The following is a 27402-nucleotide window of genomic DNA, read 5'->3' on the forward strand; positions in this document are numbered from 1 at the left end:
GAATTACTGTCAGAGGCTGCAGGGTGCCTTCAGATCCTGCAAGCAGCCTAGATGCAGCCTCTCATACAGTCCACAGATACTTACTGAGGACTTGCTCTGTTTGACACTCTCTTGACACATCACTAGACTGCCCATCAGACAAAGAAAGCAATAGAAATTCAAAGTACCTGCAGACAATCTAAAGGTAGTGGCAACTGATAGGAGAAGTTAGCCCTGGCTTCTGCTGAAGGAAGGTCTGCTTTACCTCTGGGCACAGATAGCCCCTAACAAAAGGGCAGGTAGACACTGATGATTCTGACACTTGCCCCACCATCTGTGCCCTGACTCAAGCCTGCACACCCCCAAAACTGGGTAGCTGTCTCCTTTCTCCCCAGCAGAGCCCTGGGCTTCTCACCCTCAAGAACTCCCGCAACATCTCCATCTTCCCAGATTCTAGCTGAAACCACACTTTCCAGGAAACAAGTAGCCAGGAAGGGGTCGTTAGTGAGTGGATACACTGCCTGTGACAGAATGCACTGAGAAGGTCCCCAAAAGGTCAATTGGAACTAGGGAATTAACCCCAAAAGGTCAATTGGAACTAGGGAAGATATGTGAGACATTTGTGACAAATTGTTAATATCCTTAATATGAAAGACCACTTACAACTAAGAAAAAGGCAAATGCCCCTTCTTCCCAAAACTGGGCTAATTAGAAAGCCAATCAGGAAGAAATAAATAAATGCAAATAAGTAGTAACACTGAAATGCTACGAGTACCCTTTGAACCTAAGAAATTGCTAAAGATCTGCATGATAATGTTTTGTGTTCACAGGATTATAAGAAAATAAGCCCTCCTACTCTGCTACAGGAGGTTAAAGTTTGTGCAGATTTGCAGGAGAGAAATTTGGGGAAAGCGGCAAAGCCTTAAATACATTTATAACCTGACACAGCAATGCCACTTCCAGTATTTACCCAAAGGAAAAAATTAAATATGTGGGCAAAGAGTTAGTCATGAGAATATTTCTCACAGTATAATTTAAGCATTGGATAGAAATATGAAAAATTTGATACAACCCAAATATTCATCAGTAGGGGATTGATTAGTTGAATTATGGTGCATCCATATAATAAAATACTATGCAGACATTAAAAGGTATGTAGAATAATATTTACTGACATAGAAAACTGCCTCTGGTTTACTGTTGAGTGAAAATGTAAACATGCAAACATTTGAAAAAAAGATATCTGGGATGGGATTACCTCTAGAGAGGAAGACAGGGGTGGGTCTGGGGACTTCTGGTGGGGAGTTGGGACCAGTTAGGTTCTATACTGGGTGGTATACATGGATGTTCTCATCATCATTTATTCATTACAACAGGGCTTCTCAGCCTTGGCACTATTAACATTAGGGGCTGGACAGCTACTCATGTGGGTCTTGTGGGGCTGTCCTGTGCACTGTGGGAGGCTTAGCAGCATCCCTGGCCTCTACCCACCAGATCACAGTAGCACCCCATTCCCCCACCCAGTGGTGACAACCCCAAATGTTTCCAGACATGGCCAAATGTCCCCTGAGGAACAAAATTGCCCCCAGCTGAGAACACGGTGTGAAAGCATACATCTACATTTTATGTGTTTTACTTGGATGTTAAATTTCACAACAAAAATTGCTTTTTAAAATAAGTGTGTGTGTGGTGGGAGGGGGAGAATCTTGGAGGAACTATGTCAAATTGTTAACAGATTAATTCAAAGTATCAGGATTTGGTACCATTTTTACTTTGCCTCATGCCTTTCTGTAAAATATCCTTTTCTATAATGACAACATATTATGTTCACACACACACACACACACACACAAACAGAAGGCATTTTCAATGCTTTACAGTCACTTTTAATGTTTAAAAAGCCAAATTAAGAGGGTCCAGAGCCCCTGCAGCCCATCTTCCCTGCACAGGTGAGTCACATGTGCCCCTCAGAAGTGTTTCCACCTTCAGAGGCTTCTGGAAGATCCCCCAGGCTTCTGCACAGAGTCAAGAGACACCCCACCCCACCAGGAGACAGAAAGGAGGAGGCAAAGAGAGGAGGCATTGACTGGAAAGACATGGGGAGGAAGAGAGAGCAGGAAGGGACTATAATGACTCGAGTTCCTGGCTGGCAAGCCTGGGTGAAGCAGGGTAGAAACTCACCAAGCAGGGACATAGGAGGTCCAAGCTTCAGGGAAGTAAGGGGTCTGAGCTCCAAGAACACAGGGATCTGTTTTGTTCTTAGATGCACCCCCAGCACCTTCAACAGCACTAGGCACATAGTGGGTGCTCAATAAACTAAGTGCATGAATGGAAGGACATTAATAATCATGAAAGGGTGGAAAATGGCCAGGGCAGAAGAGGGTACAGATGAGTAAAAGCTATAAAAAATGAAGCAATTCATTCACACAGATGATCAAAAATCTACCCAGTGCAGATACTCATGATCATGTTAACTGATTACTTAATCAGTACAAGTATGAAAGAATGATAAGTATTCATTAATAGCCTTCACCCTGACACCCTGAAAGAGGGAAACCAAAAAGACACTCTCATAGTCCAGCCATTCAGGGCTCATAGTCTATTTCGGGAGGCATGTCCTGAAATTACACCCGAGCCTGGAATGGCCGGGGAACAACTGCAAGGCAAGTGGGGCCAGCCAGGCCCAGGCACTTCAGCTGCTGTGGAAGCCAAGCACACAGTGGTAGGCTGGCTTCTCTGCAAGCAGGCCACAGTCCCCTCTGTGCCATGAGGGGATGCAGCTCAAGGCTTCTACCCCTGACTGCATAGCTGAAACATCTGGAGATTCTTAAGAAACATCTCTACCTGGGACCCTCCATCAGAGATGTGGCTTCAAGAGTGGAGGGAAGGTGCAGATTGGCAGTGCTTGTTTTTAAAGCCTCCCCCATGTGATTCTGATGTGCAGCCAGGGTTGAGCACTCAGGCCTAGATGATCTGTAAATTCTGGGGTCTGATTCTAACAGCCTGTCTCTCTAAACATCAGCTGGATCCCCAACTCCAGAATGAATACCTCCTGGGAGGGTAGGAAAGGCACATTAATTTCACCTTTTACTACATCTCACATCAGTCTCTTTCAAGCGTGGTTCCAAAATGCCCCACATCAGGTGGATGTTGAGTGCTGATTTCTTGGTCACTTAGCCCTGCTGGATCAGAACTCAGGAATCTGTCTTTCAAACACACTCTCCAGAGGATTTCTGGCATGGGAAAGCATGAAGACCACTGCCCCAGACTGCCTGAGGCTCCTAGGCACATCTTGAAGACAGCCAAAAATGAGGCCAGAACGCACACAAACACTACATAGTGCCTATTTTCACTCAGCACTGGGCATCCTGAAAAATAGCACAGGCCACTGCTCTCAAGGCATTACAGTGTCCTCAGTATGGAGCTGAGTACCGCACACAGGCCAGCTGGGGGGAGTGCTAGGAAACCTGACAAGGTGTTGTGCATACAGAGAGGAGAGACTAGTGAAGCCAGGGGAATCCTGGGTGCCTTCCTGGAGGAGGTAGCATTGCAGCAGGGCTTTGAAAGATTAACAGACTTTGAACACTTGGAGATGATACATTCTATTATATTTCTTTATTATATAGCTTTACTAGGGACTTGTCAGTACAAATAAATAGTGAGGCATCATAAAGGGCAGGGAATGCAGAAATTGGGAGAAGACAGCCTCTGCATATGCTTGAGGTACCCGCACCAGGGCACCGGCCAAGAGGGACCTCAACACATTTGGCCACCCACCTCACTCAAGAGCAACTGTCCACTCTAAGTGCTCCCTGCCATGTCCACTGATGTGGACACATCATTTAACTTCCTCAGGTTTCCATTTCCTCATCTGCAGAATGGGGAGATTAGTAGCTGCCACAAGACTATTCCAGAAACAGGGAAAAAGACCTGTGAACAGACCCAAAAGAATACCAAAGCATCCAAGAGACCTAGGCTACTGTAGGCCCCCAGGATCCTCAGGGATCCCCTTTTCAGCTAGTCATGGCTCTGCAATTTCTATACAGTAATGTTTTATGAGGAATCTGATGGGTGGGGAGGGTTAGAGAAGTTGCATTTCATAGTGGGAACCCAGGAATGTTCCCAATTAATGAAAATAGCCAAGTTTTCTAAAACATTTGATTCACACTGTTAAGAGTAATAAAATGTAAATTATCCCATAATGAAGAATAAAAGCTTCATGGAGTTCTCATTTTGCCAAATTGTGCCTTCAATCTATGGTTCTTAGTATTTTGGGGTGTTTGGGGTGTGGATGGAGATCATGTGTCAGACCTAAAGAGCCCCTTTAGTGCCCCACTGGTTTCAAACCTCATGAAAACACTAGCCACTTTTTCCTCTACATTTGACCATCTTTTGTGATGTCCATATTTTTTAATTCCACAAAACCACAGGATATGTCTCCTAGTAAGAGGGAAACCCTCTCTCCTTTCCTTATTTATCTTTCTTTGCAGAACTGGGGGCCTGACTCACAGCCATTGTTCCTTCTCTTAATTTGACAGGTCCTTCCTCTTCCCTTTCCCCCTCCTGAGTCACCTCCTCCAGTGGGAATGTCTGCCTTAAAGTTGGGGGTTAAGGATGCCTGATGAAAGGGGCGGTTTGAGTCCTCTGTTTTCCAAACAGAGAGAGAGAGATCCTCTCTTGTCTAAGCACCTCAATGTGCTTAGGCTGTTTGAATTTGGAAGAACATCCTTGTACCCCTAAACACTTCTTGTGCCAAGGCTACATCCTTCCTCTGCTGTTCCTTTTCCTCCCCACCTAGACAAGGCAGATTCAAAATGGTCAGTGTTCCATAAAGACGGCAAATGAATGAATGAATGAGAAAAACGACACAACTTTCAGAGTACACTGTCTACAAGCCCAATTTTTAAGTGATCCTGATTCCTTTCATTCTGCACCCACCTTGCAACCCACACTTTTACTCCCTCTGGGTGTCGGTCTTAGAAGAGGGATAACTGTTCACATGCTATGGCACTTAGTTTTCCAAAATTTCAGAACACTGTGGCATTTTACTGCGCTGTTTCACCCTCCTCGCCCCTCTGGTAGAAGACATGGCTGAGATTTCTGTCCCGGCTGACAGGGAGAAACGGTGGCCTGGTCTAGGGTTAGTGCCAGAGCCGGGGCATAGACCCGGCCTGCCGCGCGGGGAGTCTGGCGGTGCCCGCAGGCGGACGCGGCGACCACGGGGTTCTCACCTCGGAAAGACAGGCTGGCGACTGGGTCGCTGCGCCGGTCCTTCTTCACACTGGGGAGGTTGCTGGCCCTCACCAGCAGGCAGCACAACATGGTTCGGCCGCCGTGGGCGCGCAGAGGGGCGCAGGCAGGACGCGAGCGGGAGCCGAAGGGGAGCACCGGGCTCAGGCACCCACCGAGGAAGCGCCCCGGGCTCCGCAGCAGCCGCGCCAAAAGGAGCTGTCGCCCTCCCTGTGCCTCCGCGGAGAAGTCCCTACGCCGGGAAGAGGCTGCAGGAAGGACACCGGACACCCGCTGGGCGGACCCTGGGTTCCGGTCCCTGCTTGGATCCGCCCTGCCTGTGGAGGGTGGGGCGGGGCAGGGGTCAGACGCGCGCCTGTGGGGGCGCTGGGCCCCCGTCCGCGGAATGGATGAGCCGCCGACGCGGGATGCCCGGCTCGGCCAGGCAGCTGGGACACTGCACTCCGGCCCTGCTCGCGGGAGCCCCCGGTGCGCTCCGGCGCCGACCTCCCGCTGCCGTTTTTTCTCTGCGCCCAGCCGGGCCGGCACGCCGGGGGCGCTGGGAGAGCGAACCGACGCGGAGGAGAAATGCCGGAGGCGGTGGAGCTGGAGGGCCACGGCAGGAACGAGAGTGCGACCGCGGGAAGCTGCACCAGCGAGCGAGAGCTGGAGGGGGGGAGCGCGGAGCGGCGTGGCGCGCGCTGAGCCCTGAGCCCCCCGCCTCCGCGCCGCTCGCCTCGCGGCGGCCCGCCTGCCCACAAGCCGCCCTCGGTGCCCAGGCAGCCGTTCTGGCGTCCTGGGAGCCCAGCGCCCGGAGAGATTTCGCGGCTCGAGCCCTCGCGAACCCGCCTGAGCCTTCTCTAGCGCAGTCCGGGGCGGCTGACTCTGGAGGCGAAGGTGTCTTCCCAAATCACACTGCGTTCCCTGGAGCACAGGGATCCACCCGCTGTCCATTCGGTCCCCTGCAGCATTCCCGACAGCGTCTCTAGGCCCCCTCGCCCTCACCGTGGGGGAACTTGCTTATAGGATGAAACTTGAACCGTGACAGCCCTTAGCACGCTTTCCCGTGTCATGTCTGGTTCCTTTCCAGCTGATGACCTTCTTGACCTCAGGAGCCCTATCCTGTCACCTCTATACCCCTACACTCCAGCACCTAGCAGCGGACAGGGCTCTGTCCCTCCGCCCACCTCTCAAGTCCTCACTTACCTCCTACCTCACCTAAATTGGGTGACTGGTTATCATCATTCTGCTGCATAAAATCTCAGCTCCCTTTCCCCTCTCTTATTTTGAGGACCCAGCATTTTCATGTAAGCCATGACCTGGTGAAATCCCACTCTGCCTACTCCACCCCTGTACCGTAAGCACTAAAGGTGTTGGAGAATAACACAGCTGACCTGCCCATTGTCACTAACAATTCATGACCGCTAACTCAGGTGGACTCTGCAGCCGGGCACCCAGTCTCTTCAATCTCCCTCTCTCCTAGATGACCAAATCCCACGTTTCTCTCCCCAAACCTACAATACTGCACTGCCATCCTCACTCTCAGCTTCCTATTTACCAAGTAGAGAACTTACTGAGCCTCCTAGCCTCCTAAGCCCCATCAGCATCTGTGCCCAAATCCTTTGCCTTCTTTGCTGTTATGAATGAATCACCCATACTCCTACCTAAGACCAGCTGGGCACCTGGGCACGAAATTCACCCTATCTCACCCACTCAGTGACAAGTCTGGTGCTGTCCTCTCCCCAGCCTTTAAAGTTGCACTTTTTCTAGCTGGCTCGGGCCCTCTTCTTCCTGACTCCACCACTCTGCCCTGGTGGTAATGAGAATGACCCCACCCACCCTCTCAGTGCAGTGGACTCGCTGCCTCTCCAACACCCAGAACTCCTTCCTTCTTCATGGCAGAAGCTTACTGTTCAGGTATGACCCCTGCTCTGGCTCTGGGAGGATCCTGATTTATCTAAGCCTATCTCCTGACAATAACTCTTGGTCTAGCAATGAGCCGATGTCCTGAGTTGTTCTCCTGGAGGGATGGACTTACACTCTGTGAATACAGAAGCCCAACTCCCTCCCCCACTTCATGAGAATATGGACGCATGTAGATCTAATTGGCAGCCAGCTCTAGGATGTAGCAGACATCAAGGAGAGAGGAAAACTGAGGTCTCCTTGGGTTCGGGTTCCCTGGAGCTGTACACTGTATATGCCCAGAGCCCACCATGTCCCTGGATCAAAGTCTCTGAATCATACTGGGGCTTAGTACTCAAAACAGGTTCTCCCCAAAGGGGCTTGTACCAGGAATGAAGATCACTTTAGGGCTGCTTATTATTAAAGCCTATTCGAGGCAGGATTCCACTTACTTGCAGCCTAAATCATCCTCACTGACACCCACTGACTTTGGCACCCACACATCCATAAGCCTCTACAGAGGCATTTCCACCATACCACCTCCTAGCTGGTCACCTCTGGGCCACTGTCCACACTGGGGCCAGGCAATCTTAAAACAAATATGATCAGGGCTCTCCTCTGGTGAAAGCCCCTCAAAGGCCTCTGTGCTTTTGGGATGAAGTCCAGATCCCTTACTCCCCACCACAGGGAAAGGCTGCTCAGCCCCTCACTCTCTGAGTTCCAGCTCCAGTGGCTTCTCAGCTTCTGGAACATGCTGAGCTCCCTCCCATCTTGCAGTTCTGCTGTCCCTTCTGCCTGCACATGCCTTTGCAAGGCCACCTCCGTTCTCCCCTCAGGCCTCAGCTGACACATCATTCCCTCCAGAAAGCAGTTTCTGACCTCCCCATCTAGGCTGAGTATTTCTGGCAAACAACTACACAGGGGCACTTTTCCTTTCTAGCACTCACCACAGTTGTAAGGATTAACTATCTGTGCCATTTCTTGTTTGATGTTTACCTAGACTGTGGAGTCAGTCAACATGGGAGAGACCAAGGCTGTCTCAGTCAGCCAGGCGTTCCCAGTACATAGAAAGGGCTGGCCTGTGGCTGGTGTGGTGGACACTGTAATTGGCCCCCCAGTATCCCTTCCACCCTGCATTGAGGCTGAGTCAGTAGTTCTCAAAGAGGACAGTACTGCCCCCTAGGGGTAATTTTGGATATGATGATTTTTTTTTCTCTATCACAGTGATTCCTGGCTTTACTCCTTTCCCCCAGTACACCTCACCCCACCACCTACTCCTGCTCTAATCCATTTGAGGCAGCACAGGAAATCTGTAGGGAACATATGCAATACTTCCAGAGGAATATTCCAAGACACCTTTATAAACACTTGACTTGTGTCCAAGAAACAGGAGCTCCACAGACCTGTTCTATAAACCAGAAAAGCAGCAGCTGTGGCCTAAGCCCTGGAAACTTCCTGAGGCCCCTTTCCCACCCTGACCTCCAGCTCCGCAGCCCAGCTGCTGCTCACTGCCCAGGACTTCTCCCTGATCAGATAGCTGACCATTCCCTTGGAGGCATCATACTGGGACCTAGTACTCAAAGGGACTTCCTCCCAAGGGGACTTGTATCAGGAATGCAGCTGTCATGGAGAGTGTGCTGAGACTTCAGCCTGTCCCCTTCCTGTATGTCTTCCCCTTCTTCTGTAGAAATTTTCCATAGATTTACCTGGACATATGGCCACCCAAATAGAAAGACTACATTTCCAGCCTCCCTTGCAGCTAGCTGTGGCCATGAAACTAAGAAATGCCCAACAGGATGTGAGCAGAAGGGACGTATGTAACTGTGTGGCTGTGTCTGTCAAGGGAGAGGCAGGCTGTCCCATGCTGCTGGGATGGAGAGTGTTGATCAGCCATATTGTCGGGGGACCCCAGAGATAGCAGAGCAACAAGACAGAAGGATCTGGGGTCCCAGACAGCCTTGTGGGTCAGAATTTTACCAGCCAGGGCTCACACATCAACTATTGTGTGAATGTGGGAAACTATCATGTTCATATCTCCATTACTTAGGGCTCACTTACAACCAGGTCTGCATCTCACCTGAAACCACAGGTAAGGGGAGCTTCTCGGCACTACCAACTACTCCAGTCCCACTATGAAGGTGACAAGACCTGCTTAGCAGTCACTGCTGGGTAGCAATGGGGTGAGGGGACCTGTTTTGAAGCTGAGTTTGGATAGCAAGCCCAGTTTTTACTTAAGATGTCATGTTTACCATGATGACATCTCAGGGCTGACCGAGGTAAGGGGATACTAAGCTCTCTCCCTTTTACCAATGGCCCCATCAGTGTAGTCATGGTAAGTGCTGGCTGATAATCCCAAGGGAGAGGGGAATGACCTGTTCTCTGGGAAGCCCAAGACCAAGGTTCCCAAGATTAAATGAAATACCACATCAGATGCTGTCACTGGTGTCCCCCAGGGACACAACCAGCCTATTTTTCCTGTTTTCTTTGACCAACACAATGTTTGTAACAAAATTATATGCTAACTAAATATTAAACGATTTCCCATACAAATCTGGATTTACAGCTTCTCTTGAAAAATCAGAGACCCAGATTCTCTACCTAACACTGATTATCTGACACCATGGGTGAGGGCGTGCACCCCAGGCTCATCCTACTCACCACCACTCACCCCATATGCATGTGCTTTTCCTTCTGGCCACATCTTAGTTATACAACCCACCAGGCTCCTACACGCAACTGAGTTGGTGACCCCAGTCCTCTTCTGTCACCTATTTGGGTTCTGACCTCCCTGCCAGTCAAGGAAGTGATGCTTCTAACGGGGCCTCTTCTTAATGTTGGAGTTGGGCCTGCTGGCCGCCTCTGGCTCAGCACTCTGAATTTTTTTCCAAAGCCTGACATGGGGTGTCCAGGAAGCAAACAAACCTTGCCCCACTACTTAATGACATCATCTTTGGGAAGAACACCCTGCATGGGAGTTTACAGAATTTCTTTCAGGCACATTTGCCAAAGTCCAAAATCTTCAAGAGTAGGGACACTCCAGTGCATCCCTCTGGCCTCTCCCTTCACAGTCACTGAAACATGTGCATCCCATGGGTATCCCAACCAACCAGCTGGGATTGAGGGGCACCTGTGTGTCTACCAAGGATGCAGAAGCACAGACAGTAGGGACTCTGGCTACAGCCATCGTTATATAACTGCCCGGGAAGAACCGTCCTGTAGTGAGAACAACCAGACGGTCCCGGGCTTCCATCCCAGTCCACACTTCTCTAGCTCTGGGACTTGAAACATGTGAGTTGACCTTTCAGAGTCTGTTTCCGCTTCTGTGAAATCAAGAGAATGATATTTCACAGAGGTGCTGGAAGTGTGAAACACAGTGGGTGTTAAAGAGATGTTAGCGCTCTTCCTGCTAATATTTCATTCTGATGAATCACTTTGCATAGAGGTAGTGGAGAAAGACAGTGAGTGTGGCCTGGGGAAAGGAACTGAGGAGATTTGTGGGGTCCAGGAGTCACCAGGGATATTTGTTCCAAGAAAGATCCAGCACCATGAGGCCATGGTCAGCCATCAAGCACATAGACAAATGCCTTCAGCTCAGAAGGGGCTGCTGCAGGAAGAACAGCCAGAGGAGACAGAACCAGGGTCCCCTGGGACAGAGGGAAGAGCCTGGACATATGACCACCCAAATAGCCATATGTGGTGACTTGACCAGTCAGCCCATTGTGTCCAGTCTGGTAGGTCAGTAGATGGATAATCAGAGCTAATAATAGGAAAGGTAGTGAGAGACTTCTTGGATGTGTACAGTGATTTCTTAGTATGTATGCAATACATGTTAACAATAACTGTAATAAATATATGCATAATCATGTATAATAACAGTAAGAATTGTTAACATGTCTTGAGTACCAGCACTATTCAAAGTGCTTTGTATGGATTTTTAACACATAAACTCTTCAGCTCTGTCCCTACAAAGCAGGCATAATTATTATCAATACTTTACAGATGAGGAAACCAAGACACAGAGTGGTTAAGTAACTTGCCCGAAGACACACAGCTGGAAAGTGGCAGAGTTGAGATTCTAAAACCAAGATCCCAAGCAGTCTGGGTCCAAAGCCAAAGCTCTCAGCTACCACCCTTTTCTCTCTCTTGTTTGATGCTCTGATTCTACTGGAATGTGAAAAAGCTGCCAATGCTGAGCCCTTCCACCCAACTTACTGGACTGGCTAAGCCCGGGGCCCACGGTTACAATGACCCCTTCTCAGAGGCGCCTGGGTACCTCCACACCCACTGCAGGCTGTCTGCCTCAGGCCCATGCCTATGACCTGGCCCCGGCTTACCCGACCCAGAGCAGCCACCAGGGGTCTGCAGATGCCTGTGAGATGGCCTGGCAAAGGGTAATGTCAGAGGGAGCGTTCTGGGCCAGCTGGAGACAGGCTGGTCCTGTGAGACCCAAAGAGGGTGATGCAGAAGGGCAGAGACCCCTCTGAGTTCAGAAAGCACCCTCAGACCAGACAGCGAGAGAGGATATCTGTGCTGGGTGAGAGCGGGCGTGTGGCAGTAGGGACAATGAGTAAGATGTGAGGGGGAAACATGCAGACTGAGACTGGGCTCTGGGGTGTGAGCCAGACCTGGGTCCAAATCCTGCCCCTCCGCTGTGTATATTGCTTGTGCCCTGTACATCAGAGCTAAGACCAGAGGGAGCTGGAGCAGCTAAAGATGGGGCTCTGGAGCCAGATCGCATGGGCTAGACTCCCACCCAACTCCAGTACTTAGTGTTCCTCACTCAACCTCTTTGTGCTGCAGTTTTCTCATCTGTAAAGTGGTACCAATAATAGTTGCTACCATGTATGGTTGCTAGGTGGATTAAGTATCTACATATAGCACCTCGTGCAAATTATAACCGGACATGATACAATTCATCGTAAATGAGTTCTGTTTTGAAGAGTGCCTAGCACCTTGTAAACATGGTATCAGTCAAATATATCTCTTTCATAGGATTGTTGTGGGGTTCTAAAGAAACAGCCTCTAAAATGGTACATTGTTTGTGCTTAATGAATGCCCATTCTCTCTCCTTGTGATGAACACACATTTCCAAAATCAGAACCCTCCATCCTTTGGTCACTTGTCTTATGCTGTGGCCCTGCAGCCTTGCACTCCCCTCCCCTCTGGCTCAGCCCAGAGGAGTACCCCAATAGCCCTCCCCTGTGCTGACTCAGGCTGGGGTGCTCCGGTCTGGTCTCTGGTGTGGGCAGCACATGGTTTGCCTTCCAAAGCGCTTTCTTATTCATGAGTCATGGATGCGGAGAACAACAGAGGGCACTGATGAATGGGGGAGGGCATGCTTTGTCCACTGTGTGACCTTGGCCAGGCCCCTGAACTTCTCTGTGCCTATTAGCTCGTCTGTAAAAGGAGATGATATCCCCACCTTTTGGCCTTAAAAAGCTCCTATGAGTATGAAATGAATTTATGCATGCATGGAGGAGCCAGGAGGTGTCATTAAGGGATATTATAATCAGGTAGCCAAAGGAGGGCTTTTTGGGAACCCAAACCTAAAGGGTCTGGGAAGGCCAGGTGCAGGCCAGCTGGTGAGGGAAGGCTTCCCAGGGGATGTTTTGCTTTGAATAGGATGTCCCTGAGACCAGAGCCTTCTGTGTAATCATTCACTGATCTGGCCCTGGTGAAAGAAGGAGAGCGAGCAGGCCTGCATGCCGCAAGGAAGCCAAATTTGGACATGGGGTAAGAGCTTGACCAAGGCAGGAGGTGTAATGTGGCCAGGGCTGGGGAGGGAGGGACTGCATTCCCCATGACTGCCTGGCAGTGACTGTGATGACTGGGAGTGGATTTCCAGCCAGCCACGTCCGCAGGCTGGGGGCACTCACAGTCAGCACAAACAACATACTTCCTTGCTCCACAGAGAGGAGGGAGCTCCGCAGAGGTTTCAGGCAGCAGGCAAAGGGCAAGACTGCAGACTGACATCAGGCAGGTGGGGGAGGGGCTCAGTCAGGGAACCTGGGGGATGGAGGATGGAGGATTCAGGAGATTGCTCCACAGAAGGCCCTTGGGGCTGAAGTAACCACAGGAGAGGAGCCAGAGCAACAGTACTTCCTGTGTGCAAAGCACTTCTGGGGTTGGAAAGTACTTCCCTATTCATTATTCATTCTTTCCTTTCCCCTGGTAGGGTTCCGAGCCTGGCCTGGGTGGGAGAACCATGGAGTATGAAGCAGGTGTGTTTGTATTAAGGTTGTGAGGTAGGGGATGTGGTCAGGTAAGGTAGAGGAAAATCTGGTTCAGGCAGAGTGGCCCCAGAGGAGACAAGACCCCTGAGAAAAGAGGCAGGGGCACCAAAGTGGCCCCTCTTGGCGTTCACTGGGCAGTTCCAGAGGGTGCCATTCACAAAGCCTGCTCAGCTCTCAGGCTGGGGCACTACGATGGGTGCTGGAGCAGGAGGTAGCTGCTTAATGGAAAGGGTCCCCCTCTCCCTTTGAGGGGACAATATCATCCCTCCCCTCAGCCAAAGGAATATTTAGGTACCAGTGGTGCACCCTGGAGTTGTACAATACAGTGTGTGGGCCCTCAACCCGGCTGTTAGCCCAGGCTGTGCAAGTGAACCACTGGCCTGGCCTCCCCAGAGCTAAGCATGCAGAGGAAGTGTGGATGCCCCCTGTTTGTGCCCTGTCTTCCCCCTGCAAACACCCTGATAAAGCTCATTTCTGGAGGCAACTGTGGAAAACTGGTCAAGAAAGGTCAATGCAACACGTTGGGAAAAAAGCACGGCTGGAATGTCACCTCCCACTCCTCCTCTGTCCCTCCTTTTAGTGCCTGCTGCTTTACTTGGGTGTCTGGGAACTAGCAGATATAGGAGTTCATGACATTGAAAGGAGAGGTCTGATGGATGGCCAGAGACAAGCCAACACTATGATTTCTGAAGGCCTGGATGTAGTCATATCTCTGGGGAGAAGGGGAGTAACAGGTGGGTGGGGAGACAGGCTCTCACACTCTTGCCCCCTGTCTTTCTTTCCTGGGATGGCTCCAACCCAAAGGCCCAGCTGTGTAGACCAAAGCCCTGGCTTGGCTCTGAGCAGGTCCCAGGGAAGCAGACAGGGCCCAGCCCTCACCTCCTGGAGGAAAAGACCACTCATAACCAGGCGAAGACCTTCCTGGGGAAGTCCTAATCTAATAGGGGAGCAGGCTGCCCGGCTCAAAGAAACCCCATCTGATAGAGATAGCACTCCTCACATGCTCCAGGCTGGTTGGGGATGGGGGGAGAAAGTTCCCAGAGATTGGTGCTGGTGACAGCTGTGCCAGACACTAAATTTCCCCCATTCTGTGCCCAAACAAGAGTAGGATCCCTGGGCAAGAGGGCGGTGTCTCTGCCCCCAGCAGCCCCCGGCCCACCAGCCAGCCTAGCCCGTGATAAAGAACAAAGGCCTTAGAAGAGCCTCCAGGCCCAGGGAAGAGAGCTGGTTATAAACAGGCCTGGGAGTCAGCCTTCCTGGGAGAGGACAGCCCTGCGGAACGGCGCTTTGCCGCCCACAGCTCAGAAAGACCTCTTTGAAGAGATCCAGAAAAGAGGCTGGCCTCACTTTCCAGGCCCACCTTAGCCCCTCACCGGGTTCGGCAACCTCTCCCTCACTGCCTGTTCCCCTCTGAGTCACACCTCCCCGAGGATCTGTGTCTTTGTAACAACACTCAGAGTCTCGCCGGGGCGTAGACCCTTGTCTTTCACATGCTAAGCGCTCTCCTCTCCCAATGGAGACCCGAGGCCTCCGCTCCGAGACCCCCAACCGCCCGGCCTGGCGGGGGTCGCAGGCTCCTCCTACCTGCAAACACAGCGGAGCAGTAGGCATCGCTGATGTCAGTGTCCGGGGTGTGGACGTTCTCGGCATAGAGGATGAAGACCCTCAACATGATTGGCGCGCGTGAGATCCCCGTGCGCCCAGGGCGCGGAGAGCTGGCCGCTCGTGGGACCCAGCACCCGAGGGGGCTGGCAGAGAGAGGCCGCTCAGGATCACTGGCTCCCGGCTCAGAACTGCTGCTCTCAAAGAGGAACAGGCCAGCCCTAGGCTGCTCTGGTGGGCACACTCGGGCCCCGCCCCGGCTGCGCCGGCCCGGCTTCTCAGGGGTCACTCGGAAAGCAGGGGCTTCTGCTCATCTTCCACCCCCGCCGCCCCAGCCGGACTTGGCTGTGCTGTAATTCAATGCTCCGGCCGCAGACTCTCCCAATGACACGGCGTTTTGCACCTGGCGGTGAAACAGCGGCCTGGGCGGCGGCCGCGATGACCCGGGGGCTGGACGGGGCTCCGGACGCCCGGAGCTGTCCGGATGGCGCTCCCGGCAGGAGAGGCTCAGCCCCTCCCCTGACCTTCCACCTCCCGCCGAGCGGCGCCCCGCCTGTCCCTCCCCCCGCCGCGGGGACTCGAGCACTCTATGGGAGCCAGGCGGACCGCGCTGCGGACCGGTTGCGGAGCAGACGCAGACACCGCACTTTCCCCAGGAGCAGCCCTTGAGCTGAGGAATTTCATTGACACGCAGCGCCGGCTGCCTTAGTCACTTTGCCCCCTTTTCTGGTTGTAAAAGCAACACATACTACTTTTAACACAAAAGCATAGAAGAAATCTCTGAGTCTGGAAAAAAAAATTAACATTTGGCTATTTACCAATCCAAGCTTTTTCCTCTGAATGTACATATATATGCCTGTAAACTGCAGTATTTATTATACACCCGAGATCGGTGTATATGACATTCCGTGTGCTTTAACATGTCACATTTTCTTGCATCATTAAAAATTCTTCAGAAACATTTTTTTCAATACCAACATAATTTTCTATCATATGGATGTACTATATTCACAAAGCTTTCTCCTATTGTTACACATCTAGACTTTTCCAGTTGCTATCTTAATACTGAGAATTTTTTAAATATAAAAACTGGGATATAAACCCATCTTGAGCCTTTTTGCTAGTTCCTCACATTGGATTTCTAGCCTTGGAATGATAAGGTTGCAGGACATGCCTTTTTTGGCCCTAGTGCCTATTGCTACACCGCTTCCCGCGAGCTGTGTAGGTCCACACTCCCAGCAGTTGGGTGACTCACCTTCTAAAGAAGGTCACTTGGATGGGTGTGCAGCTGTCAGCAAAACTTCTCTCCAGCAGCCCATGGGGTAGCACACACACACCCAGGGCAGGAAGGGTCAGCTGCTGACAGGGGACTGGTTTTGCTCCATAAGAAGGTTCAAGGAGGGAGCAACACTCCCTCAAAGGTCTACAATTTTTAAGATCAGGGTACCGAACATTTCCTGTAAGCACTTATGGTCCTTCTGCAGTCACCTGGGCCTCCACTAGCACACCATGTGGTTAGCGGGAAGAGGAAAAAGGGGTTGAAATTCATTCATTTAACAGGTATGTATCAAGTCCTACTACATAACAAGCACTGTTCTGGTTGATGACACAATAGTAAACAAAAGTGACACAATCCCTATTATGGTCCCTGAATTGTGTCCCCCTCAAAGGCCATATATTGAAACCCTAATCCCCAGTTAGTAAAGTTACAGTATTTGAAGATTGGGCCTTTAAAGAGATGACTATTTTAAAATGAGGCTGTTAGGGTGGGCTCTAATCCAATCTGACAGGTGTTCTTATAAAAGAGGAAATTTGGACCCAGAGACACCAGGGATGGATGCACGCACATAGACGGGAGACCATGTGAGGGCACGTGGAGAGGGAGGCCATCTGGAAGCCAAGGAGAGGGGTCTTAGAAGAATCCAAACCTGGCCACGGACAACTTGATCTTGGATTCCTAGCCTAGAAATGTCACCCTGTCTGTGGTATTTTGTTATGGCAGTTTAAGAAAATTAATACAGTCCTTGACTTCAAGGCGTTTCCACTTCAGTGAAGAAAACTGACACTTAAAAAATAGTGGAGCCAATTGCATACCACTACAAATCTGGAAGTGCAATAAAGGACAGAAAATGGGGGTGCGTGAAAGCAGGTAGCAGAGACCCCCTCATCTAGTTCTCAGGGACATAGACACTATATGAGATGAGATCTTAAGGCCATCCGGGGCACAGGGCAAGTTGAGGCTGAAGAGCAGCACCACACGGCTTGTGGAAGCTGCCCACAGACTGTTAAGTCCAGAGGAATGACAGGACCTGATTCACCTTCCAAAAACTCCTTCTGGCTGCTTTTTGGAGAATGAAGTGCAAGGGGCCAGAGTGAGGCAAGGATCAGTTAGAAATCACAGCAGGTCAGGATGGGAGAAGATGCTGACGTGGTCCAAGGTGGGGAGAGTAGGGTTGGAGAGAAGTAAAGCCAAGCTGGGAGGGCGTGGGTGGGACAATCAGCAGAGCAGGTGGAGTAGGTGGTTTCTTGCTGCTGAGCTTGGCCATTATGTGTTGTTGGAGGGAAAAATCTTTAGCTTGTGTGAAGTTATTGGCTCATTCATTCACTCATTCATTTAATCAACATTGATAGGGTGCCTAGTAATGTAGCAGGAATTTGCAAGATGCAGGTTTTAGAGAAGGATATTAAGTAGGAAGTAGAATTTAATTTTATTGGAAAGAAGGGCAAGAGGCCCTTTTAATCTAGGAAAAACCCAGATTATGGTCTATTTTTAAAGAAGTACAGTTTGGCTCTATTCAGATCATAAAGTAACATGAACCTGGTATAAGGCAGAGCTAGAATTGGATCTAAGAACCACCTAGCTGCCTGCAAATATAGCCTGCAAATATAGTGTGATCAAAGTGATTTGACAAGAACCAGTTTCTTTATAGATTAAACTTCCTCCTTGCAACTTCTCTACATTGATTATTCATGCAGCAAGTTCTTTTCAAACTTAATGCATGGAACTGCCTGTATGGAAATGAACTCCTAGGGAGAATGCACCCAAACTTTTTCCACAATGTGTAGGACTTGACTGGGGTGTCTTCTGTATTTAATAGAACCACATTCTCCAAGACCAGTCCCTGGCAACAAGGAGAGACACATGATTCAAGCTGAACCAACCTGATGCTCTCTCCCAAGTATTTGGAATTGGACCAGAGATGCTGTCCTCTGTGCAGCTGGAGCTGAGATGAATAAAATTGGAAGCTTAGAAGTAGTCAGACGCATGGAAAAGTAGAGAAAAAGAAAGGAAGAGGCCCTTCTGGTTGTTCCTGGATTCCATTCCTCAGGAGTGTTTCTGCCCCTAAGTTCTGAGAGATGGCCTTGGAGGTAGGTATTTGCCATTTTTAGCTCCCAGCTTTTGATCTCTCCTTCCTTTAACACCCTTTCACCACTCCTCATGAGTAGCAGGGAGCTGAAGGGCCTGCCTCTTACTGGAAGCTTCAGAGCCAGGGCCTTCCCCTCCTTGTCGCTGTGCAGTATGGCCCAGGCTCAGTCAGTTAGACACTCTCCCAAGACTTGAAGTAAGTCCTTAAAGAGCTTCAAGAAATCAGACATGGCCCTTCCAGTGACAGTAAATGACCAGCCTTTTCCTGCTGCAGGGCGGAGCGTTGCACTGTGGCTCCTGTTGCCTGAGTCCTGTCCATTTCCCAAGCCATGGCCGCCAGCTTCCTGTGAGCCCCCAAAGCTCTCCTGTAATCTTTTTACCTCAGAAGCCCAGGTTTAGTTGCTATTGACTAAAGCCAAGAATCCAACTGACATACCCAGCATTTTTATAGTTAATCCCTCCACATTTTACTTAAGAGGAAAACTGTTGGCTTGATGAAGTAACTAATTGATTCATTCATTCATTCATTTAAGCAACATTTATAAGGTACCTCCCCCAAAGCCTTTGGAGGGAGCATGACCCAACTTCAAGCATCGTTCTGTTTCCTGCTACAAAAAAGCCTCAGCTATGACATTCAAGGTGTATTAAGCATCACTAGTGTTGTATATTTCTTGCCTTCCTTCTCTACGTTGGGATTATGGTTGGGATCAGACTGGGAGAAAAAGAGGAGTGGGGAATATGAAGAGTCAGAGCCTGAAGAGAACTGCTTGTAGGACAAGGTAAGGTCTATGGTGTATGTCCATGTGTTATTGTCAGGGGGGATTTTTGTGGGTTGGGGTATATCCCTTACATGGGGCACCAAGAAAGTATAACCATCAGGGTTGCCATGTACAGCTGAACAGGTAGTGCACTGAACAATGAATGATACATGGTGAATGATAGTCCTAGACCATAGCCATGTTAAAATTATGATCTCTAGCTGCAGGTACTAAATAGGCGGCCAGTCAGCTTCAGCTCAGGAAGTCCCTAAAGATGAATTCTACTTTGTACATAGCCTGGGTGATGTGTAGAAGTTACAAATCTTCATGTAGTTAAATGTATTGGTCCTTTCCCTTATGGCTTCTATTTTTGTGTCTTGATGATTGATCCCTGCTTCATCCCAAGGTTATATAAGGATTTACCTATATTTACCTAGATATGCTTAGATTTATTTATATTTATCAGTTGAGTTTGTTCAATTCTTAATATTCTCTCTGGAGTTACAATTTGGTTTCTCCTTTGGGAAAGAAAATAAATAAATGGAGCCCTTCCCAACTTGGGCATTTTAAGGAAAAATTATTTGAATCATCAAGGTCAATCCATTTTTGTGTCTAGAGCTCAGGTCTTCTCAGACCACATGTTCAATGTTCTGGGAAGAGGAATCTAGTGGGACAGGGTGTATGGAGGGCAGGAAGTTGGCATGGTAACTGTTAAATCCCAGTAACCCTATGACCATTGACAGATTTAACATCTCTGAGCCTTAGTTTCCCCTTTTGTAAGATGAGTATAATCAGCTTATGGTGAGGATAAAATGAGAATAAAATGCATGCAAAGAACTATTTTAGGATCTTCTGAAATCAAGGGGGCCTCTCTTTTCTGGCCTAGAAAGCATTAATTTTTTTGATCATAGCATGTAAGAAATTACAGCACATCAAGATACAAAGGCTAGTCAGAAGATTTCAGTTATCATTTATTTCCCATCAAATGCAGAGATATCCACCCCATTCCTGGCCTCTACTGAAGGTGAGGTTCTTTAGCTGTCTGGATTGTCCAGGGCTACAGGGTTGGCTCTCCTTGCTTGAATTTAGGGGACAATAGATGGTACCTTGCTTCCCACAGCCAAGTGTGGTAGGCAGAAAAAATTGCTTCCACAAAGATATTCACTTCCTAATCCCCAGAATTTAAGAATATTACTTTATGAGGAAAATATGAAATAAGTTAAGGATCTTGAGAGGAGATTATCGTGGATTACCTCAGGGAGCCCTAAATGCAATCACACATATCCTTAAAGAAAGGCAGAGGGATGTTAGGCAGGTATACCCAGAAGTAGATGTGAAGATGGAGTGACGGGGCTGCAAGTCTGAATGTCCGGTGGCCACCAGAAGCTAGGAGAGGCAAGGAACCAATTCTCCCTCAAAGCCTCAGGAGCATGGCCCTGTTGACACCGTAACCTTGAATTTACAATCTCAGGAACTGTGAAAAAATAAGTTTGTTTAAATCACCACAGTTCCGACCACTGGTTAGAGGAACTATGGGAAACTGAGACACTAAGCCTCTGACAATGTAACCAGGCCATTGTTGCAAAGGGCAGGCTTTCAGACCACTTTTACCACTAGCTGTTTCAGGGCAGAAAATGGGGGCCATTCTCCAACCTCACTGAGAAACCAAGAAACAAGTATGATAATGTTTTCCAGTAAAACTAGAAAGAAAAAAAGCAGCAGCATATTTTAACCAAAGAGGTAACTTGGAAATACTATGTGATTTCTGTGTTCTCTGCCATATAGATGTTTGTGAAGTTTGCTGAGAACCATAGACCCTGGTCACACTCTGCTCATCCCTCTGCTTCCCCTGAGAAGAAAAATTCATGGTAGTGTCAGAGGGTTTCAATTTCTCATAAAAGGGACCTTTCCAAGAATCTACCATAACAAACATTTAGCAAACACTAAATAAATAGAAACTATTATTATCCATTCAGGCATGGCTGCTGATACAGCAGAGAGGAGTGCGTTCAGAAAGTGTGGTTGGGGTTCCACTAGCCTGAAAACCTCGCTGAAAGCCCACCGTGAGCAGGGAGTGGAGAGCAGCCCATCTGCTGAAGTGCAGGGATTAGTGCACGTGGGCCCATCTATACAGTCCTCGTTTTTAATTTACTCCAGAGGGCGCACACATGCACACGCGCGCACACACACACACAGAAGTGAAGGGAAAGTGATTGCTTCAGAAGCAGCAGATAGATCCAAAATGAGGTGACAGAGTGTGGAACAGACAAGGGGTTGACGGTTTCCAAAGTGAAGTTACCTCATCTTCTGGAAGAGGCCAGCCACATCATCCCCAGATGCACAGGTCTTAGTATGAGGAAACCTGTTTCAGGCCCCGGCAGGGAAAGTAAGGTCCTGGAGAAGGATGGTTCCCTGCTAAGGTGCAGAAAGACGGCATGGTCAAGGCTGATGCAGGGCGGGTAGGGGTCCCTGCTGTGTGTCTTGGAGCAGAGCGGAGCCAGAGCTTACTGAAACTCACCTATCAAAGGACTCCTGTTGATTCATGGGAAGATGCCACCAAAAAGGGCCTAAACATTTCCAGGAGTTAACATTTCCAAACTGGTGGCATTTTCAGTTTCTTCGTTGGCTGAAGGCTGGCACTTGGGAGGGAAAAAGGGTATCAAGAGAAATATTTGACTTATCAGTATTTCTTCAGGTGTGGTCAATCTGAAGTCTCCCACATCAGAATCTTTTAAAAATGGAGGTACCTGGGTCCCTCTGAGAATGGTCTGTGAATGTGGCTTTTAAAAGATCCCAGTTATTCATAGGCAGACCAAAGACCAGGAACCACTGATCTGGACAAAGAACAGGCTTTGGCTCTTTGAAACATTAACTAAAATGCCAGATGAATGAGCCCTTGAACCTAGCAGGAGGACACTTTGCAAGGAGGAGAAGGCTGTGTTTGTCTGGTGATTGGCTTTAAGTGGAAAAAGAGCATGTGAGGAAAGGAAAGAAGGTGAGGGAGGTAATATTCAGCTAGAAACTGTAAAACCAGTAGGACGAGGAAAGCACAATGGCAAGTGTTAACAGGATGCCTCCAGAGCCAGACTGCCTAGATTCAAACCTTACCTCTACCTACTGGTTTTGCGGTCTTGGGCAAGTTGCCTCACCTTCCTGAGCCTCAGTTTCCTTATCTGTAAAATGGGGACTATAGGACTATCTGCCTCATAGCGTAAGTGCTTGTGATGGTTAAGTTTGTGTCAACTTGACTGGATTAAGGGATATCCAGATAGCTGTAAAACATTATTTCTGGATGTTTCTGGAAGAGATTAGCATTTGAATCAGTAAACTGAGTAAAGACAGCCCTCACCAAGGTGGGTGGGCATCATCCAATCTGTTGAGAGCTGAACTGAGGAAGAATTTGGAGGAAGGGTGAATTTGCTCTCTGCTTGAGCTGGGACATCCACCTTCACCTGTCCTTGGACATCAGTGCTCCCAGTTCTCCAGCCTATGGACTTGGTCTGGGATTTACACCATTAGCTCTCCTAATTTTCAGGCCTTTGGGTTGGGACAGGAACCACACCACTAGATTTTTCAGCCTCCAGTCTACACACAGCAGATTGGGGGTACTTCTCAGCCTCCATAATGGCAAGAGCCAACCACCATAATAAATTTCTTTCTTTCTATGAATTTATATATATCCTATTGGTTTGCTTCTCCAGAGAATTCTAATACAGTACGTCATATATATTATATGTGTCTGGGGTATAATGAGTATTCAATAATTAGTTGCTGTTATTGTATTTTTGGAATGTGTACCTAGTTTTTCATAGGATTAAAACTTTAGAAATGAAGTCACAAATTATATATATGGTCTCTGACATGTATAAAAATATTGTTAAGCTTAGTCCATTTAGGCTGCTATAACAAAATACCGCAGACTGGGTGGCTTATAAATAACAGGAATTTCTTTCTCACAGTCCTGGAGGTTGGAAGTCTGAGATCAGTGTGGCAATAGGATCAGGTTGCAGACTTCTCACTGTATCCTCACATGGCAGAAGAGATGCTAAGTCTCTTTCTGGAGTCTCTCTCATAAGGCACTAATCCCATTCATGAGGACTCCACCCTTATGACTTAAGTACCTTCCAAAGGACTCACCTACTAATCCCCATCACCTTTAGGGGTTAGGATTTCAACCTATGAATTTTGGAGAACACAAACATTCAGACCATAGCAGAAGCATTTCAAGTTTTAATAGTAGGAGTATTTACATAAGCTTAACAATTGGTAAAAGATGTTCTTCGTTAAAAGCATAACTACCAGGAAGTGGGAGAGTCCTGCAGATCAAACTCTACCGCTGCATGGAAATCTTCACCAAGAAAGGCTCTAGGTGAGGATCAAGGGGCAGGGAAACTGAAGAAGATGATTAATGGGAGATGATTCTAGTGCAAGGGCAAGCACAAGCTAAGGTGATAAGGAGAGAATTCTGCTCTCTGGACTTTTGGGAGTTACATTAGCTCAAAGATATGCATCTAGTAATCTTAGGGACAATTCCATCTCTCAGAAGAGGAAGTGAGAAAGAAAGGACCTGCTACATGGAACCTAATCCTGACCAACAAGAAAAAATTGGTTGCAGAAGCAGTTGCAGGAGGGATGCCTGTGAGAACCATCTTCAGGTGGATGCTGACCAGGGCGATGACTGGTTTTCAAAGCCCAAACCCTTTGATTTCTGTAGGGTTCTTTCCACAACAAGTTTTATTGACCCAGTCCCCCAAAACCCAGGGAACCCCCTTAATTCCTTGACCCTAGCAAATCCCTGCCCTTCCCAAGTGCTGTCTTTTCATACAGTTAATGGAGGAAGACCTCTTGAGGTTCTTCACATATGTGGCTTGAGAAAAATAGGAATGAGGCAAAGATCCTGCTGAGACAACAGGATAAAGCATGCAACAGTGCTTCCTATGCAGAGCCACAGCATTTCACATGTGCTATTCTCTCTTATCCAATCACTGCCCAATGTCTGATCCAGAAATTAGAACCTATTGACACCCCTAAATCTTTATTAATGTATCATTGATATACACTCTTATAAAGGTTTCACAAGAAAAATGTGGTTATTACATTCACCCTTACTATTGAGTCCCTCCCCATACCCATTGCAGTCACTGTCCATCAGTGTAAAATGCCACAGAGTCCCTATTTGTCTTCTCTGAGTTACGCTGTCTTACCCGTGACCCCACACGCACCATGTGCACCAATCATAATATTCCACAATCCCCTTCTCCCTCCCCACCCACCCTCCCACACCCCTCCCCTTTGGTAACCACTAGTCCCTTCCTGGAGTCTGTGAGTCTGCTGCTATTCTGCTCCTTCAGTTTTGCTTGTTATACTCCACAAATGAGGGAAATTGTTTGCTTTTTGTCTTTCTCTCCCTGACTTATTTCACTGAGCATAATACCCTCTAGCTACATCCACGCTGTTGCAAATGGTAGGATGTTTCTTTCTTACAGCTGAATAGTATTCCATTGTGTATATGTACCACCTCTTCTTTATCCATTCATCTACGGATGGACACTTAGGTTGCTTCCAGATCGTGGCTACTGTAAATAGTGCTGCAATAAACATAGGGGTGCATATGTCTTTTTGAATCTGAGAACTTGTTTTCTTGGGGTAAATTCCTAGGAGTGGAATTCCTGAGTCAAATGGTATTTCTATTTTTAGTTTTTTGAGGAACCCCCATATTGCTTTCCACAATGGTTGAACTAGTTTACATTCCCACCAGCAGTGTAGGAGGGTTCCCGTTTCTCCATATCCTCACCAGCATTTGTTGTTCCTAGTCTTTTCTATGTTGGCCATCCTAACTGGTTTGAGGTGATATCTCATTGCGTTTTTGTTTTTTAACTTTTATTTTGGTATCATTAATGTACAGTTACATGGGCAACATTATGGTTACGAGACTCCCCTCATTATCAAGTCCCAATACACACCCCATTCATTGTAGTTTTAGTTTGCATTTCCCTGATAATTAGTGATGTGGAGCATCTTTTCATGTGCCTGTTGGCCATCTGAATTTCTTCTTTGGAGAATTGTCTGTTCATATCCTCCATTTTTAATAGGGTTATTTGCTTTTTGGGTGTTGAAGCGTGTGAGTTCTTTATATATGTCATTTACAAATATATTCTCCCATACTATAGGATGCCTTTTTGTTTTGCTGATGGTGTCCTTTGCTGTACAGGTTTTTAGCATGATGTAGTCCCATTTGTTAATTTTTTATTTTGTTTCCCTTGCCTGAGGAGATGCATTCAAGAAAAAGTTGCTCATGCTTATATTCAGATTTTTGCCTATGTTTTCTTCTAAGAGTTTTATGGTTTCATGACTTAGAAATCTTTGATCCATTTTGAGTTTACTTTTCTGTATGTAGCTAGTAATCCAGTTTCATTCTCTTCCATTTAACTGTCCAGTTTTGCCAACTCCAGTTCTTGAAGAGGCTGTCATTTTCCCATTATATATCTGTGGCTCCTTTATTGTATATTAATTGGCCTTGTGTGCTTGGGTTTCTATCTGGGCTCTCTATTCTGTTCCATTGACATACGGGTCTGTTCTTGTTCCAGTAACAAATTGTTTTGATTACTGAGGCTTTGTAGTAAAGCTTGAAGTTAGGGAGCTTAATCCCCCCAGCTTTGTTCTTCTTTCTCAGGTTTGCCTTGGCTATTCGGGGTCTTTTGTGGTTCCATGTGAATTTATAAGTATTTGTTTTAATTCGTTGAAGAATGTTGTTGCTATTTTGATAGAGATTTCATTGCATCTTAGATTGCTTTAGGCAGGATATCCATTTTGACAATATTAATTCTTCCTATCCATGAGCATGGGATCTGTTTCCATTTATTGGTGTCTTCTTCAGTTTCTCTCATGAGTGTCTTGTAGTTTTCAGGGTATACATCTTTCACCTCCTTGGCTAGGTTCATTCCTAGGTATTTTATTCTTTTTGATGCAATTGTAAATGGAGTTGTTTTCCTTATTTCTCTGCTACTTCATTGTTATTAATAGGAATGCAACAGATTTCTGTGTATTACTTTTCTATCCCACAACTTTGCTAAAATCTAAAAACGAGGTGGTGTTGAATGCTATCTTTTCTTACTTTGGTAACTGAATTCAGTTATTAGTTCTAGTCATTTTTGGTGAATTCTTCAGGGTTTTTTATATACAATATCATGTCACCTGCAAAGAGTTAGTTTAACTTCTTCTTTGCCAAACAATACCTTTTATTTCTTCATGTTCTCTGACTGCCGTGGCTAGGACCTCCAGTATTATGAATAAAAGTGGGGAGAGTGGGCATCCTTGTTTTTAAGATTGGGACCAAGAGTCTTGTTCCCAATCTTAAAGGAAAAGCTTTCAGCTTTTCACTGTTAAGTATGATGTTGGTGTCATATGGCCTTTGATGTGTTGAGGTACCTGCTCTCTGTACCCATTTTGTTGAGAGTTTTTCTCATGAATGGATATTTAATTTTGTCGAATTCCTTTCAGCATCTACAGAGACGATCATGTGATTTTTGTCCTTTTTGTTGATGTGGTGTATGATGTTGATGGATTTTCAAGTATTGTAGCATCCTTGCATCACTGGAATAAATTCCACTTGATCATGATGATCTCTTTGATGTTATTTTTTATTTATTATTTTTTTTTATTCTTTTGCTAATATTCTGTGAAGGATTTTGGCATCTATGTTGATCAGGGATATTGGTCTGTAATTTTCTTTTGTGGGAAACAGTAAAAAATCTTAACTGGATTTTACATAAGGAGTATTTAAAAATATTATTGGTTATGTTAAAAAATACCTCATCTGGTCCTAGCCACGGCAATCAGACAAAATAAAGAAATACAAGGAATCCAGATTGGTAAAGAAGAAGTTAAACTGTCACTATTTGCAGATGACATGATACTGTACATAAAAAACCCTAAAGACTCCACCCCAAAACTACTAGAACTGATATCGGAATACAGCAAAGTTGCAGGATACAAAATCAACACACAGAAATCTGTGGCTTTCCTATATACTAACAATGAACCAACAGAAAGAGAAATCAGGAAAACAACTCCATTCACAATTGCATCAAAAAAAATAAAATACCTAGGAATAAACCTAACCAAAGAAGTGAAAGACTTATACTCTGAAAACTACAAGTCACTCTTAAGAGAAATTAAAGGGGACACTAACAGATGGAAACTCATCCCATGCTCGTGGCTAGGAAGAATTAATATTGTCAAAATGGCCATCCTGCCCAAAGCAATATACAGATTTGATGCAATCCCTATGAAACTACCAGCAACATTCTTCAATGAACTGGAACAAATAATT

General features: G+C 47.3%; 1 protein-coding gene across 21 annotated transcripts in view; it reads right to left on the reverse strand.

Moving 5' to 3' along the window:
- DYSF (dysferlin) overlaps positions 1-15067 on the reverse strand; it is a 224339-nt gene extending 209272 nt beyond the window's left edge. For 9 of the 21 annotated variants that reach the window (XM_036908364.2, XM_036908361.2, XM_036908363.2 and 6 more), the window contains exon 1: positions 14928-15067. In XM_036908364.2, coding sequence (XP_036764259.2) covers positions 14928-15015 — 88 coding nt within the window. In that variant the 5' untranslated portion in view covers positions 15016-15067. Of the gene's footprint in view, positions 1-5210; positions 5718-14927 lie in introns of those variants that run through there. The other 12 variants (XM_036908347.2, XM_057497099.1, XM_036908344.2 and 9 more) reach the window with 6 other exon arrangements.
- Between the last annotated feature and the right edge of the window lie 12335 nt (positions 15068-27402).

Source organism: Manis pentadactyla, chromosome 2 (assembly GCF_030020395.1).
Source record: "Manis pentadactyla isolate mManPen7 chromosome 2, mManPen7.hap1, whole genome shotgun sequence".
NCBI classification, from domain to species: Eukaryota; Metazoa; Chordata; class Mammalia; order Pholidota; family Manidae; genus Manis; species Manis pentadactyla.